Below are 16620 nucleotides of genomic sequence, written 5' to 3'. Positions count from 1 at the left end.
CTACACATAAAAGCGACTAATGCGCTTACGAATAGCGCAGCAGAGGTTGCGAACTAGTCTAGATTTCTGCTATACATGCGGGTACTCACTGGGAAAAAACAATAACAAAGGCAACAACCAGTCCCGGGGAATTGCGTTAGATCAGTGCCCCTTTATAACATTATTCCAGTTATTTCACGGCATGTCAGCTTAATGTGGGAGGAACGCCCGAAGTGATGCAGGTCTCAAACGTTTACCACTTCGGTGAAACCAACGAGCACGGGTATGGTGCTGACAAACCTAGAAACATAATCGGGGCAAACCGGGATTCGAACCCACAATCCTAGGTTTCTGCACAGCAAAACGCCGCGCCTTAGACGACTGGGCCACCCGTGCCCAGCAAGGGATTTTGAGATGGTAGTTATTTGACCTTGCTTGTGATTATTCATGCCATCGTATACATCACGATATCAATAATTATTTAATATTGGTGCTGTATCGAATATTGATACAAAAACAATAATACCACAGAAATATTTGTATTAATTAAGATTAAAATAACATGGACAATGAACATGATTAAGGCAGATACTAAAATTTCCAATGAACACCCCACATGTGATAAGCATTCACTCAATACGATAATCATAAATTAGTGAAAGCAGGGATGGAAATTAACAAAAAACTTCTACTATCTCAAATAGTGATGCCCGGTAAAATGTTTGAAATTCTATCAGCCATTAGGGTGCTTGTAACATTAACGAAACGGATGTGGGCTTGTGGGCTCGTACTAATTTCCATCCCTGGAAAGTCAGCTGAAATATGTCTTGAAACTGATATTATGAATCATAGTTATCTGTGAGCAGGGCTACAGTAGTCTTAAAATAGTTCCCAAGCCACAGGTTAGTATAAGATTCTTTCCTGGGTTTGAAATCTGATTCTATGATCTAATAACCAACAGAACAAAACTAACCTTCGGCCATCCCCGCTTCCGTCATTATTGGGTGAGCGCGAGTCCAAGTATCGTGAGGTATTTGATGAGTTTTGATTGGTGACAGGTGAGAAGTGACCTTGAGGCGGCGTTGATGTGTCCGGGAGAAGGTCAGGCCGCCCACTCATGCCAGATAGAGGAGCTGGAACAGCACAGAAGGATTGAGTGAGTGAGTGAGTTGGGTTTTACGCCACTTTAACATTCCATTTATATCGCGGCGTGTCAGCTTAATGTGGGAGGAAAGCCCGAAGTGATGCAGATCTTAGGACGTTTACCACTTCGGTGAAACCCACGAGCACGGGTATGGTGCTGACAAACCTAGAAACATAATTTGGGCGAACCGGGATTCGAACCCACAATCATAGGTTTCTGGCGTGCCCAAGGGAGGCAACTCTGCACAGCGAATCGCGGCGCCTTAGACGACTGGGCCACCCATGCCCCCACAGATTGCTTGAACATTGGAAGTCGTAGCCATTTTCCTTACATAATATGGTTTAATCTACCCCGTGTGACCGTGTGACAAGGGAGGGGGACACAGACACACACATACCTCTATCTCCAGGGTTCACATTTTCGTAAGACTACACCCACCCCTGGATTCATTCGCATGGTTGTCGCAATATCAAATTACCCGCCCTTGCTTTTTAATAACATTTTATGGACCAATCAAACGTAGAGATAAAGAAAAAGGAAATGGTTCAGGGAGGACTTGCCACCGCCAGTTTAAATGGACAAGAAGGAATCCTTTTGCAAAAAGATTTTTTTAGGCCTTTCTTTTGCGTGTCCGTCAGTTTTGCCATCATGAACTATAGGAATGGCTGCCATGTTGTTGATACAGCCAACCCAACATTGAGGTTGTATAGCAACTTGCGTTGTTGATGTGACTTGTGCATCTATCAGTACTCACCACTTTCATCTGAGAAGCTGATGTGACTCGTGCATCTATCAGTACTCACTACTTTCATCTGAGAAGCTGATGTGACTTGTGCATCTATCAGTACTAACAACTTTCATCTGAGAATCTGATGTGACTTGTGCATCTATCAGTACTCACCACTTTCATCTGAGAATCTGATGTGACTTGTGCATCTATCAGTACTCACCACTTTCATCTGAGAATCTGATGTGACTTGTGCATCTATCAGTACTCACCACTTTCATCTGAGAATCTGATGTGACTCGTGCATCTATCAGTACTCACCACTTTCATCTGAAAATCTGATGTGACTTGTGCATCTATCAGTACTCACCACTTTCATCTGAGAATCTGATGTGACTTGTGCATCTATCAGTACTCACCACTTTCATCTGAGAGGCTGATGTGACTTGTGCATCTATCAGTACTCACCACTTTCATCTGAGAATCTGATGTGACTTGTGCATCTATCAGTACTCACCAGTTTCATCTGAGAGGCTGATGTGACATGTGCATCTATCAGTACTCACCAGTTTCATCTGAGAATCTGATGTGACTCGTGCATCTATCAGTACTCACTACTTTCATCTGAGAAGCTGATGTGACTTGTGCATCTATCAGTACTCACCACTTTCATCTGAGAATCTGATGTGAATCGTGCATCTATCAGTACTCACCAGTTTCATCTGAGAATCTGATGTGACTCGTGCATCTATCAGTACTCACCACTTTCATCTGAGAAGCTGTTGTGACTCGTGCATCTATCAGTACTCACTACTTTCATCTGAGAATCTGATGTGACTCGTGCATCTATCAGTACTCACCACTTTCATCTGAGAAGCTGATGTGAATCGTGCATCTATCAGTACTCACTACTTTCATCTGAGAAGCTGATGTGAATCGTGCATCTATCAGTACTCACCACTTTCATCTGAGAATCTGATGTGACTTGTGCATCTATCAGTACTCACCACTTTCATCTGAGAGGCTGATGTGACTTGTGCATCTATCAGTACTCACCAGTTTCATCTGAGAATCTGATGTGACTCGTGCATCTATCAGTACTCACCAGTTTCATCTGAGAAGCTGTTGTGACTCGTGCATCTATCAGTACTCACCACTTTCATCTGAGAATCTGATGTGACTTGTGCATCTATCAGTACTCACCACTTTCATCTGAGAGGCTGATGTGACTCGTGCATCTATCAGTACTCACTACTTTCATCTGAGAAGCTGATGTGAATCGTGCATCTATCAGTACTCACCACTTTCATCTGAGAAGCTGATGTGACTTGTGCATCTATCAGTACTCACCACTTTCATCTGAGAATCTGATGTGACTCGTGCATCTATCAGTACTCACCAGTTTCATCTGAGAAGCTGTTGTGACTCGTGCATCTATCAGTACTCACTACTTTCATCTGAGAATCTGATGTGACTTGTGCATCTATCAGTACTCACCACTTTCATCTGAGACGCTGATGTGACTTGTGCATCTATCAGTACTCACCACTTTCATCTGAGAATCTGATGTGACTCGTGCATCTATCAGTACTCACCACTTTCATCTGAGAATCTGATGTGAATCGTGCATCTATCAGTACTCACCAGTTTCATCTGAGAATCTGATGTGACTCGTGCATCTATCAGTACTCACCAGTTTCATCTGAGAAGCTGTTGTGACTCGTGCATCTATCAGTACTCACCACTTTCATCTGAGAATCTGATGTGACTCGTGCATCTATCAGTACTCACCACTTTCATCTGAGAAGCTGTTGTGACTCGTGCATCTATCAGTACTCACCACTTTCATCTGAGAAGCTGTTGTGACTCGTGCATCTATCAGTACTCACTAGTTTCATCTGAGAATCTGATGTGACTCGTGCATCTATCAGTACTCACCAGTTTCATCTGAGAAGCTGATGTGACTCGTGCATCTATCAGTACTCACTACTTTCATCTGAGAAGCTGATGTGACTTGTGCATCTATCAGTACTAACAACTTTCATCTGAGAATCTGATGTGACTTGTGCATCTATCAGTACTCACCAGTTTCATCTGAGAAGCTGATGTGACTCGTGCATCTATCAGTACTCACCAGTTTCATCTGAGAATCTGATGTGACTCGTGCATCTATCAGTACTCACCACTTTCATCTGCGAAGCTGATGTGACTCGTGCATCTATCAGTACTCACCACTTTCATCTGAGAATCTGATGTGACTCGTGCATCTATCAGTACTCACCACTTTCATCTGCGAAGCTGATGTGACTCGTGCATCTATCAGTACTCACCACTTTCATCTGAGAAGCTGATGTGACTCGTGCATCTATCAGTACTCACCACTTTCATCTGCGAAGCTGATGTGACTCGTGCATCTATCAGTACTCACCACTTTCATTTGAGAATCTGATGTGACTCGTGCATCTATCAGTACTCACCAGTTTCATCAGAGAAGCTGATGTGACTCGTGCATCTATCAGTACTCACCAGTTTCATCAGAGAAGCTGATGGTCCTCTGTGTTTTCTCGATCAGCTTTCTCTCATACGGGCCAGGTTCTGGTTGTTCAGGAATTGTTGTCTGCGCTCGAGCTCGACCCGCCTGACCTTTCTTCTTGGAGGGAGAATGCTTGAGAGCTGAAAATTTATAAAACTTATCTCAATCTAGTCTTGCCAAGACTCACAGTTCTACATCAACTAACCAACTGTGAGAGAAATGATTTCAAATAATCTTGCCGCATATTCGCTCTGCCCTGTTCGATCCCCAGCCACATCAGAACCAAAGATGATAATTGTTGTTTCCCTGCCTGGCTCTCGGCATTAAGGGAAAAAACAAGGCATTCATCTCTGAGTCGGTACACTGTGTCTGAGTTAGGTATCCATGTTAAACTCGGCATGGTATCTCAGTGGGCTAGCACTATAAAAAACACATTAATCCTGACAAGTACAAGCTCTCTCTCTCTTTCTCTCACTCACTCACACAGTCAGTCACACACACATACACACACACACACACACACACACACACACACACACACACACACACACACACACACACACACACACACACACACACACAAAATATAAGTGCACTAATCTTTTAGGCGATGTTAAACCCTATTTCACCTCACCTAGAGTATTGAACAATCAACTGAGCAAACAAGACAATTAAGGATTGACTGTGTATTTTTTTCGGTTCATTGAGGTATGAATCGAAAAACCGATGTGCAAACTGTATGAATCTGTTTGCACATCGCGGATTCATACAGTTTGCACATCGGTTTTTCGATTCATACCTCAATGAACCGAAAAAAATACACAGTCAATGCTTATAATTAAATTCGACAACGTAAAACATGTTTTATCTACAATAGTTTAACCCAAAACAGTTGCATATATCAAAACAGACAAAAATGACGGCATTGATGAACATTCCAGGTGTAGGAATACATACAGTGGCGTGACATGAATCAGGTGATCGTTTAATTTATGCACATAACTTGACACGCCTACACAGTCAGTAGCCAATCAACGGAGAGTGGGATTAAAACAATGTTCATTTGACCTGTCAATTAAGGCAAGAGGCGAAAAGACTTGCAACAGTCAGACTGTAACGAACCGGAAGAAATATGTCTGAGAGAAGGCGGCTGTTTCAAATAACATGGTCATTTACTGCGTGATTCAAACATTACTTCTCTGATTACGGTAAAACAGTTGGAGAAATGCTCGTTAGAAATGAAACGCGAAGACATGAAAGTTGAACCGAGGCGAGCGGGAAAAAAAACTGGCGAGCGAGCCTGCACGTTTGCTGTTTCATTCATTCTCGGCCTTCGGTTTCAAAGGGTAGTTTGGACAATGAATATGCATGAAAGTCGCTAAATGTCCTGTGCATGACGATACACGTGATCAGAAAGGGAATTCCCTCGACTGTAATATTGGGATTCCCCGACATTCCGCAGTAATAAAAGTAGTGCGCAGCGGTGGGCATGGCTTAATTTTTTACATTCATTGGGAAATGAATGCAATAACACGTGACCAATTCAGCTAATCAGAATGCAGGAATTTCCATGAACACAACGAAAATTTAATTATTTATACTTACGGGTTGGAATTTTCCGGAATACGCGATTTGCGAAAAATGACAGAAATCTGTTGGCGTAGTAGCCGGGTCGATGAACGGATATGGTGTCCTGAAACAAGATAAACATGTGTAACCATCTTGACTGGCATCAACATGTGTCTAACCATGTCAGTCATAACAGCTCCAGTACAGCAGCAATGGGATAACATTCCAACAGGGATGCAACATAACCTGAAACATTTACTTGCCCTGAGCGAGCGAGTGAGTGAGTGAGTGAGTATAGTTTTAGAAATATTCCAGCAATATCACGGAGGGAGACACCAGAAATGGGCTTCACACATTGTACCCATGTCAGAAATCAAACCCAGGTCTTCGGCGTGACGAGTGAACGCTTTAACCGCTAGGCTACCCGACCACCCCTTATCCCTGTGAAGATCTGGGCAGAGAATAGGTCTTCAGCAACCCATGCTTGACTATGCTTGGCGTAAGATGCATGTCATCGTACACCAATTGCAATATTCCAGCTATATGATGGCGGTCTGTTAATAATCAAATCTGGACCAGACAATCCAGTGATTGACACGATGAGCATGTTCTAAACAATAGGGATGACATGCATCAACCAAGTCAGCAAGCCTGACCACCTGATCCTGTTAGTTGTCTCTTACAACAAGCATAGTTGCCCCTGAGAGCAAGCATGGACCGCTGAAGACCTATTCTACCCCAGATCTTCACTGCTCTAGCCAACAAGTGTTAAAAACTTAAGTTAATGGTGTCCTGGAGTCTTAGAAGTCTTTTGCAGTGACATTTCAATCGCCTGTGTTACTTACCCCATCTATAACGATTGCCTTCATGGTATGTTCAAGTTTCTTCTTTAGGCGATAAGACTGCAGAATATCGATGATACCAAGATACAACAATATTCGTTCACCCTTGGAATTTTTGGCTGGGATGCCACCAGGTCTGAAAATCAAACAGATGCAACAAAATATCAGTATCTGTGGTGCTAAAGTTCTACAGTTAATCTCACTACCAGTGATAGCAGGTACAGAAGCCATGTTTTTACCACTTCGGTGAAACCAACGAGCATGGGTATGGTGCTGACAAACCTAGAAACATAATCGGGGCGAACAAGGATTCGAACCCACAATCATAGGTTTCTGGTGAAGCCAAGGGATGCAACTCTGCACAGCGAATTGCGCAGCCTTAGACAACTGGCCCACCTGTGCCCCCCAGCAATGATAGAAATTGGCACTAGTCCCCTAGTCCGTGCCCCAAAGTAAGGGTATCATTAGGACCAGTAGACATTTGTACATTTTTAAGGGTTTTGCCATACGTTATCATCATAAGGACCAGTAGACCATGTTAGCTTCTATCGCTGTCACTTACGACAAGGCCTAGACTAACGGGGACCTATATTCTTACCCGTAATCCTCACGTGTTGAATGGTATATCGAAAACACTATCCACTATGACTATGTGAGAATCTACAAAATGTGATTTTAGGTCACATCAGCTTTACTTCAGCCATAGAAGGCTTTACAAAATGAGATGCGGATTATGTGCCTTAAAGAGTTCATTTAACAAATGTGGCCAAAAACCTACGGAACATCTTCATCTTCAAAATCATCTGTTTCTGCATTCAATCGGATTGCCTCCATTGCTGTGGAATACTGTGCAATCTTCGTTTTGAAAGACTTGCCTCGTTGGAGAGCTGGAAAAGGAAGTACGGAAATAAATCCCCTGAGAAGCAATGCACAGAACATGAGTCAAAGCAGGGTAGACTGCACCACCTCATCTGACTCATTTTGGACTAGTCACTGTTTGTAATTAAGGGAGATCCTTGGCCCCATCCACAAAGTGATCATAGCTCTACAACTAAGTCTGTGTTAAATTATGGGACTTTTGATCGTCTTAGATACAACCATTGTGAGTATGTTAAATTATGGGATTTTTGATGGTCTTAGTGCTATAACTATCGTGAATCTATGATGAATTATGGGAGTGTCCATCGCTTAGCGCTAAGACTGTCAGGAGTATGTATATTAATGGGAGCTCCGATTGTCTAAGCCATACAACTGTAGTAAGTCTATGTTAAATTATTGGAGTTGCGGTCCTCTTAGTGCTAAGACTGTGGAACAGGGATCCTGGGGTCCTTGATATTTGCTTCTATAATATCAAATCTGGGGACTCCTAAATCTTTACCTTTAAGGCAATAAGAGTGAGTGAGTGAGTTGGATTTAATGCCGCTTTCAACATTATTCCAGTCATATCGCTGCGTGTCAGCTTAATGTGGGAGGAAAGCCCGAAGTGATGCAGGTTTCAGACGTTTACCACTTCGCTGAAACCCACGAGCACGGGTATGGTGCTGACAAACCTAGAAACATAATTTGGGCGAACTTGGATTCGAACCCACAATCTTAGGTTTCTGGCGTGCCCAAGGGACGCAACTCTGCACAGCGAATCGCGGCACCTTAGACGACTGGGCCACCCGTGCCCCCCTAAGGCAAAAAGAGGGACCCCTTGACTTTCATGACTAACTTTGAACATTGCTATCCAGGAATTCATATACACCTGCTGGTATTCAACCTCAAATCTGCAGCAAATGTCAGTAAAAATTCCCAAATTGGAATTAAAATATTCCCAATTAATATAGCTGTATCTAAAGTGATGGTTTAGTATTTCACTGATATCAGGACAATCAAAAAGGCTTTACTGCTTCAGTTTACATTATTGAATGTAATGTTAATGTACAATGTTACAAAACCTCTGATCACGCTGATTTTAAGAAAACAGGAACTTCTCAAATATCCCAATTTTGCACAAAACAACATCTCTTTCCCCTATATCCCAGATATATCCCAGATATATCCTTGATATATCCTTGATAGCGGTTTGTGTAAAATAACTAGATCTGTGGAGAAAACAACAAGGCATATCTCGGTTTGTGACCAGTCTTGGTCTGGCGGCTCTTTGCAACTGGTTCACTCTCCTGGAGTGAGTGAGTGAGTGAGTGAGTGAGGTTTTACGCCGCTTTTAGCAATATTACAGCAATATCACGGCGGGGGACACCAGAAAAATGGGCTTCACACATTGTACCCATGTCGGGAATCGAACCTGGGTCTTCGGCGTGACGAGCGAACGCTTTAACCACTAGGCTACCCGACCGTCCCTCACTCTCCTGGACAGTACATCATCAGAAAGATAAGAAATCACATTCAATTTGAAACCCAAGGGAGGTTATCCTATCAATTTTAGCACAAATAAAATCTTTACGAAATAAATTATCAATAATTGTTTGTCATATGGACGTCAACTGTGGCAAGTGTTCACAATCGATCAATGCCATGTTAAGGTATTAATAAACATCTTGATTCATTGAGTGCATTCTCCAAAACACCAGAGTCCATCATAGTTCAGGTTAGCCATGTTACAAGAATAGGATGACACAGTCAGTGAAAGGGTTTGGATGTTATTGATACTTGATTGTTAACATGGTCAAGGGTAAAACAAAAGAAAAGTACTGTTTCTGGTCTTTTGGTCTGGCTTTAAATTATGGCACAAAGCAATTATTCTTTTTGCATGACCACTACAATTATGGTACAGGGTTCACTCAAGGAGTGACATTAGCCCTATATGTGAAAATTTCAAATATTCCAGAGGTACACCCATACAGCACAATGTTAAAATGCCCCATTGTATTTGAAAATGTTGGCCTTTTTTCAAATTTAGGGGCTAAAAGCACAAGGCCCCACCCTAGAATTCTCCCTGATTGTAATCCATAGAAAAAACATAGAGCGCACGCACGCACGCACGCACACACACACAAAAGTCTGACATGGGAAGATTGACAATAACGCATAAGGAGACCAGAAACAAAATTCCTTTATTTTGACTATCGGATTGAAATTTTCAAAATTCAAAAAGCACAATTAATAAACTTTTGATATACTCATGAACTAAATAAAATTTAGTTGTTCAAGTGAAGCAAATGTGAAATGTTGTAGACTTGTTATTTTTAATCAAAGGTCCAAAACTGCAATTTTCGCAAATTTCTCAAATTCACTGGCAATTGTATATTTTCTTTCTAGTTGATTTCTTATCATAAAGGAAACTTGGGATCACTGCAAGTCAATCATTCAAATAAATCAATTTAATAAACATGCAAGGAAACAGCAAAGCCTCATTTCACAGGACAGATACTTTCCATCAATTTACCTAACTACAAATATTATATCAGAGTGAGGCACGTTTTCACGTTTCTGTCAATCTCATTAAAATCTGGTCTTAGTTCTAGCAGCTGCCAAATAAAGATATGACTCAATTATGAGGACATCCCATTACCTGATTACAGGTCATGTCAGATTTGTTTGTTTGTTTTAATGCCGCACTCAGCAATATTCCAGCTATATGATGGCAGTCTGTAAATAATCAAGTATGGACCAGACATTCCTGTGACTGACATAATGAGCATCGATCTACGCAATTGGGATAGGTGAAATGCATTGACCAAGACATCAAGTCTGACCACCCGATCCCGTTAGTCACCTCTTACGACAAGCATGGGTTGCTGAAGACCTATTCTAACCTGGATCTTCATGGGTAAAATATATTACCCTTAATGAGTGACTTGTCATTTTCTTTGGTAACATATCATTTGGTAAAATGAGGTGAAATAGGGTTTAACATCGTGTTCAAGATTATTGTTCTTAAATAGTGACATACACAAGTGTGTATGTGGCTCTAAGCATTTTTTTATGTAGAAGTAAGTGTTATAACATGTACCATATTAGACATAATAAGAAAAAATAAGGTGCTCTTATTAGAATAAAATTTTGTTGAAAAAAAAACAGTTGAAAGACCATAAATTTCGTGGTTTATGCCGACAGCCTGAAATGATACAAAAGGAAAGTCTGTGTGTATTATTCACGACAGATATATTTTCCAGAATTCAATTGCCCATAATTAAGGGTGCATATAACACACGAGTGCGTATTATACACGAATAAACACGTCTTGTGTACATTGATCAATTGGAAGGGGTGCTTATTGGGATTGTTCACTAGCAAATATCGCTGTGGGCACTTATTCATCTAATACGGTACTTGTATTAACTGAGCTTACTGGACCAAAAAGAATATTTCTAGACTCTAGCTTTGGACTAGTCACAGGATGAGTGTGCACTCAAGTTTTATTATCAGCTCCCTGGGTAGTATACAACCAACAAGATTATTTAAAAACAGAAGGTATTCAACAGGTTAATGATCAAACAAGAGCCCACTCCAGATTAACAAGGCTCCGCTGTGTTAGTAAATCCAGATTAAAAAGGCCCCATTGTAAGCTGATTGAGAAAGGAATGGATAACATGGTTAGTAAACTAGAAAATAACAACCTAACAATGAAGGCAATAAAAAATGACACCCTGAATATTGGACCTGACCCCAGATAAGTACAGGGAACATATCTGGAGCAGCGATGCAGGTGAAAACACCTGTTACTTGAATAAACGCCAAGATTATCCTGTGAGGGTTTGAACTCTCACACATAGAATTTTACCAAAGTGTTTTTCAAAGCATCGCTTCAAATGACCATGATTCAGGCAATTTTGAAAAGATTGACCAATATCTAATTTTGTGAAATACCGTATTGACATAATAATTAGAAATGGGGGGGGGGGGGGGCTCTTGAGTTGAAACATAAATTTCGTAGTTTATGCTGACAGCCTGAAATGTTTATGTACGACAGATATATTTTTCCAGAATTTAATTGCCCATAATTAAAGGTGCATATAAGACACGAGTGTGTATTATACACGAATAAATAAGTCTTGTGTACATTGATCAATCGGAAGGGGTGCTAATTGGGATTGCCAATATATTAGCAAATGTTGCCGTGGGCACTTATTGCGTCGAATACGGTAATGGCTCCACTTAAAAAATATTGACCTTATTGCTTTCATTGTAATGATTGTTACATAATGAGACATTCCAATGGCACGGACTCCCTTCCAGTAGGACCTAGGATTTCTTATCTTGTTTAAATCTACATTACAAAAACATGGACTCTGATCTGTCAAGAGTTGTGCATCTTCTTTATCCTTGTGTGTCTTTGTGTCACTACCTGCCTTTCTGTGCTAAATATTCGTTTTTACGTCTTTCTTATCTTTGTCAAATTGTGTGCATGAGTGCATCATCATTTTTACACAGATGCCACCCCAAGCAGACCAGAGCCCACTTGCACAAAGCGATCTTAGCCCTAAGACTATCATAAGCCTATGTTACAGTATGGGAGTTATGATCATCTTAGCGCTAAGATCGCTTTGTGCAAGTGGGTCCAGTCCTTGATTTAACCCATTTATGCCAAGCACCAGGCAGGGTATGACAGGTACCATCTTCTAACGGTTTTTGGTATGCCTAACTAAAGCCTAAATATGTCATAGGCAGTGGTAGAAACTAACAATTATAGTCCAATAGTCCTAATTTTGATAACATATAGCAAAATCCTTAAAAATGGCAAATATCTTTATTCTACAAAGTAGACACAATTTATGGATAAAAACTTCTTTAATACTGTAAAGGCGTATTAAAGAAGTAGTTTTCATAAATTTTGTCTACTTTGTCATCCGTCAACTTCCAAGTAATGCCTATCCAATAATTCAGTCCTTATCTACCTTAACTATTGGGCAGCTTGGTAAGGGCTACAGGACTAGTGCCAATTTCTACCGCTGCTAGGGTGATGCAGTGCCAGTGAAATGTCTGTCGACAGAGATGGAATTAAATCTGTTTCCCAACCACCACAGATTAGTCCTACATTTACCACCACCACCACTAGGAGCCGTGCTGCTAGTACCGTCACTCAGGGCGCTGGGCGTGTCAGGCGGTGCCGACCTGCTCTCCCCTCGGGATGGCATTCCCTGAAACAAAACATTGGAAACGGTCATTTCAGTGAGTAATTGGGATTGTTCACTAGCCAATATATTAGCAAAAATCGCCATGGGCGCTTATTAGAGTGGAGCGCTTATTATGTCGAATACGGTAATCTTTCATACCATGACAGATTACCTATATCCCTGCATTTTCAAGGAAAGAACTTCCCCATTCATGTTAATATACTTATGACTACTGTTTGTTTATTGTTTAGCAATATTCTAGCTATATGACAGTGTATCTGTAAATAATCAAGTCTGGACTAGACAATCTAGTGATTGATATCATGAGCATTTAATGTTTAGTTTGACATTATTGCATGTTAATACACCCCTTAAAATACCTCGAACAAAATAATGTTTTTTCCCCAATATTCCTGCCAAAGGCACTAAATTTGAAATCCTAGATGAATTCCTGCAATTTTTCTGGATGAAGCTAAGCCTCAATGTGTTACATGATAATCAATAAAACCTTTCGATATTTTTCGTTTGTCACTATTATTACAAATACTAAAATCATCCAAATAATTTCAATAGTACAATCAATCCTTGCCAGAATGCAATTAAAAATATATGTAAGAACATTATCAAACCTTTTCTCGTAAGGACAAATCAAGATTATGCACCCCGACCAATAAGCTGTAGTCCATGATCTTAAAGCTTTCAAGTACCTGGAATAAACCAAAGAAAAAAAACAAGTAAGTTTGGATAATATTCATACTTCTTGTAGCCAGGAAAAAGGACACTTCTGTACAATCCACATTCCTGTTAAAGATTTGTGTGAGACAAGTGTGGGGTGAGTGAGTGAATACAAGTTGTTTACGGTCAGTACCATTCTGATATATCATCTCTGCTTGTAAATAATCAAGTGTTAGCCCAGCAGCAGTTAACAGCACAAGCAAGAAACTTGTCGAGTCTGGACCAGAAAATCCAGTGATTTACATCAGGAGCAATCATCTGTTTGTTGTTTAACGCCATACTCAGCAATATTCTTGCTATATGGTGGCGGTCTGTAAATAATCGAGTCTGGACCAGACAATCCATTGATTGACAACATAAGCATCGATCAATGAAGCAATGATCTGTGCAACTGGGACACGATGACATGCACCAGTCATGTCAGCAAGCATGACCCCACGATCCCATTAGTCACCTCTTACGACAAGATTGGGTTGCTGAAGACCAATTCTAAACTGGACATGGCCAGATGTCATGGTATAAATCCATGTATCGCTGTGCTGATTTAACATGCATGTTTAACAGCTTAGCGCCTTAGTTGACATTGACTGCAAGGCCGTATGTAACTTTTTTTGACGGGGGGGGGGGGGGGAGAGAGGCGGCGGCAAATATTTACAAGTACTCCTATAAAAAATCCAGGAGGGGCAACTGCACCCCCCCCCCCCCCCCCACCCTCCCCCCGCTGGGTACAGCACTGGACTGACCAACGTCATCAGCCTTTCATTTAAGCATCCATTACCCCATAGCTTTATTTCTGTCATACACATGTTGTGCACAGGTATCGACTATAGTTCGTCTCAGATTAGAAGTAATATCAATTTATCAGTTAAGAACTTTATTTGATATTCTTAAAATTCACATTTTTACCTGGTTTAGTAGTCTGTGTTTTTTTATTCAAACTGCGTAGGAACTACGGAAAAAGTGTAGGAATAAACAGTTCTTGGTGTGAAATCCAAGTTTAATTCGAGGGGTCAATTCCACAAAACGATCGTAGAGCTAAGGTGATCGTAACTCACATACTTTAACAAAGACTTACTACTGTCATAACTCTACGAATGCTTTGTGGAACGGGAACTTGTGGAGGTATCTTTGAATAATGTCAGCTCTCACCCTGCAGTCTCTCTGTAATGTTTTTATCAAGGCATCGTAGGTTTCTTTCTCCAGTAGAATGCCCTCGGGGTGGAGATCAATGAAATCCAGGTCCTTGTAGGTGGGGCTTTCTTTCAACCGTTCGTGTTTCGAGGCTTTCCGCTTGTATGTACTGCCCTTCAAGTCGTACTTCTCGTGGATTTTGATCGAAGATGGTAAGAGATTGTTCATGACTGTAAATCGAATGTTTTTACCTCCACACTGAAAACAACAAACTAAGTGTTAGAGAGTTGAGCAACCTCGATTGTCCTGTAGAGATGTAGCGATAAAGTTACTCCTCCCTTATTTATCAATACTCAATCTCTTAGATTTACAGTCAAGTCCCGTTTATCCGACATTGTTGGTTGCATATGATTATGTTGGATTACCGAGTATGTCGGATAAACGAAATTAGGTATTATCAACTTTCGTGATCGAAAATTGGACAACTACACGATAGACAACGACTCAAACATGCTGTAATAAAAAAAGGAAAAAGGAAATATTCATATTGTTGTGTTACATTGTTCGCGGAATATGTTTTCTAATCATGCAACCTCTTAAGTTTAACACAAAACACAAAGTTTATCTCTGCAGCCGTTTAAATATGCAGCTACTCGCCGACTGGTCTTGCATCAAAACACGGGGCTATGTACTCCCGGGCAGATGACCATGGAGTACGCTGATCACCGTGTCAGATTAACGAGGCTGATTAATGAGTGATTTCAGCAAATCGTTGCAAATTAGGTGTGTCGGAGTCGGAGTGCGAGACTGTCGGATTAATGGGTCTAAACAGCACTGATTTAATCGGTTTCCATCATTTGTGTCGGATAAAGCCGATTGTCGGATTAACGAGTGTTGGATAAACGAGACTTGACTGTATATCGATAGCCAGCACTAAAGTACTCACGGAAATGAAAACAAACTGTTTTTCTCAATTTAAAAATCGTCACAAAGTGTTACGTAGCTGTAAATACGAAATAACAAAACAACTCGAAAAGTACTAGTCTGGATTTGCTAGTTTGATCTCCGTGAACAATACAAAATGTACTTTACAGGAGGTAATTTGTCGGCACTTTCAACATTCAAAAATAAAACTAAGTCCAAATTGACAAAGCAGAAACAGACTATAGGCATTATGCACCTGTTCTCACCTGTCGTCAAGGTGTCATAGGTCAACTTGATCTACTTACACCTGGTTATGCCCTGTTTCACAATAGTCTGTTTTATTCACATTTTTACACACTTTTAATGTAAAAAGGCATAAAAACATTTGATACGCTATATTTGTGCCACGGCCCAATTAGTACTAATTTAGTTGTTTGAATATTTACATATTTTGTATATTAACTGCATTTATTTAAGATCTGAGGTCGAGGAAAACAGTTTTTTTTCATTTCCGTGAGTACTTTAGACACTTTCCATCCCTGAATCAACACGGATATCTTACACATACATACCTGGTAACAATATAAGCCATAAAACTTGGGCAACAAAGTCCTTGGGTTTTGGCTTATGTTCTGGAAAAGAAGAAAATGTCAAACTTAATGACTGGATCCATAACACACATTGATCGAAGACTGGTTGAATCAGGTCATGAGTGAGTGAGTGAGTATGGTTTTACGTCACTTTTAGCAATATTCCAGCAATATCACGGCGGGGGACACCAGAAATGGGCTTCACACATTTGACCCATGCGGGAATCGAACTTGGGTCTTCAGCGTGACGAGCGAACGCTTTAACCACGAGGCTACCCGACCGCCCCCTAATCAGGTCAATAAAACAATGTGGCATTTAATCAGTGTCACTGGATGTCAGCATCTCTTATTTTTCATGTCATGCACAAGACGAAAAAGTTGTTT

The 16620-nt window shown here is 40.8% G+C and overlaps 1 protein-coding gene across 3 annotated transcripts in view; it reads right to left on the bottom strand.

Annotated features, from left to right (window-relative positions):
• Positions 1-16620, bottom strand: part of LOC139461201 (phosphatidylinositol 4-phosphate 5-kinase type-1 alpha-like) — a 70946-nt gene that overhangs the window by 37349 nt on the left and 16977 nt on the right. For all 3 annotated transcript variants that reach the window (XM_071242796.1, XM_071242797.1, XM_071242795.1), the window contains exons 7-15: positions 16219-16278; positions 14741-14980; positions 13486-13563; positions 12778-12880; positions 7573-7681; positions 6798-6930; positions 5989-6076; positions 4377-4523; positions 953-1112 (exon numbers count right to left, since the gene is read on the bottom strand). In XM_071242796.1, the coding sequence (XP_071098897.1) occupies positions 953-1112; positions 4377-4523; positions 5989-6076; positions 6798-6930; positions 7573-7681; positions 12778-12880; positions 13486-13563; positions 14741-14980; positions 16219-16278 (1118 nt within the window). The remainder of the gene's footprint in view (positions 1-952; positions 1113-4376; positions 4524-5988; positions 6077-6797; positions 6931-7572; positions 7682-12777; positions 12881-13485; positions 13564-14740; positions 14981-16218; positions 16279-16620) is intronic.

This window comes from Haliotis cracherodii, unplaced genomic scaffold (genome assembly GCF_022045235.1).
Source record: "Haliotis cracherodii isolate W230 unplaced genomic scaffold, xgHalCrac1.p SCAF_14, whole genome shotgun sequence".
In the NCBI taxonomy this organism is placed as follows: Eukaryota; Metazoa; Mollusca; class Gastropoda; order Lepetellida; family Haliotidae; genus Haliotis; species Haliotis cracherodii.
This window is presented reverse-complemented; position numbering and strand designations above follow the sequence as displayed.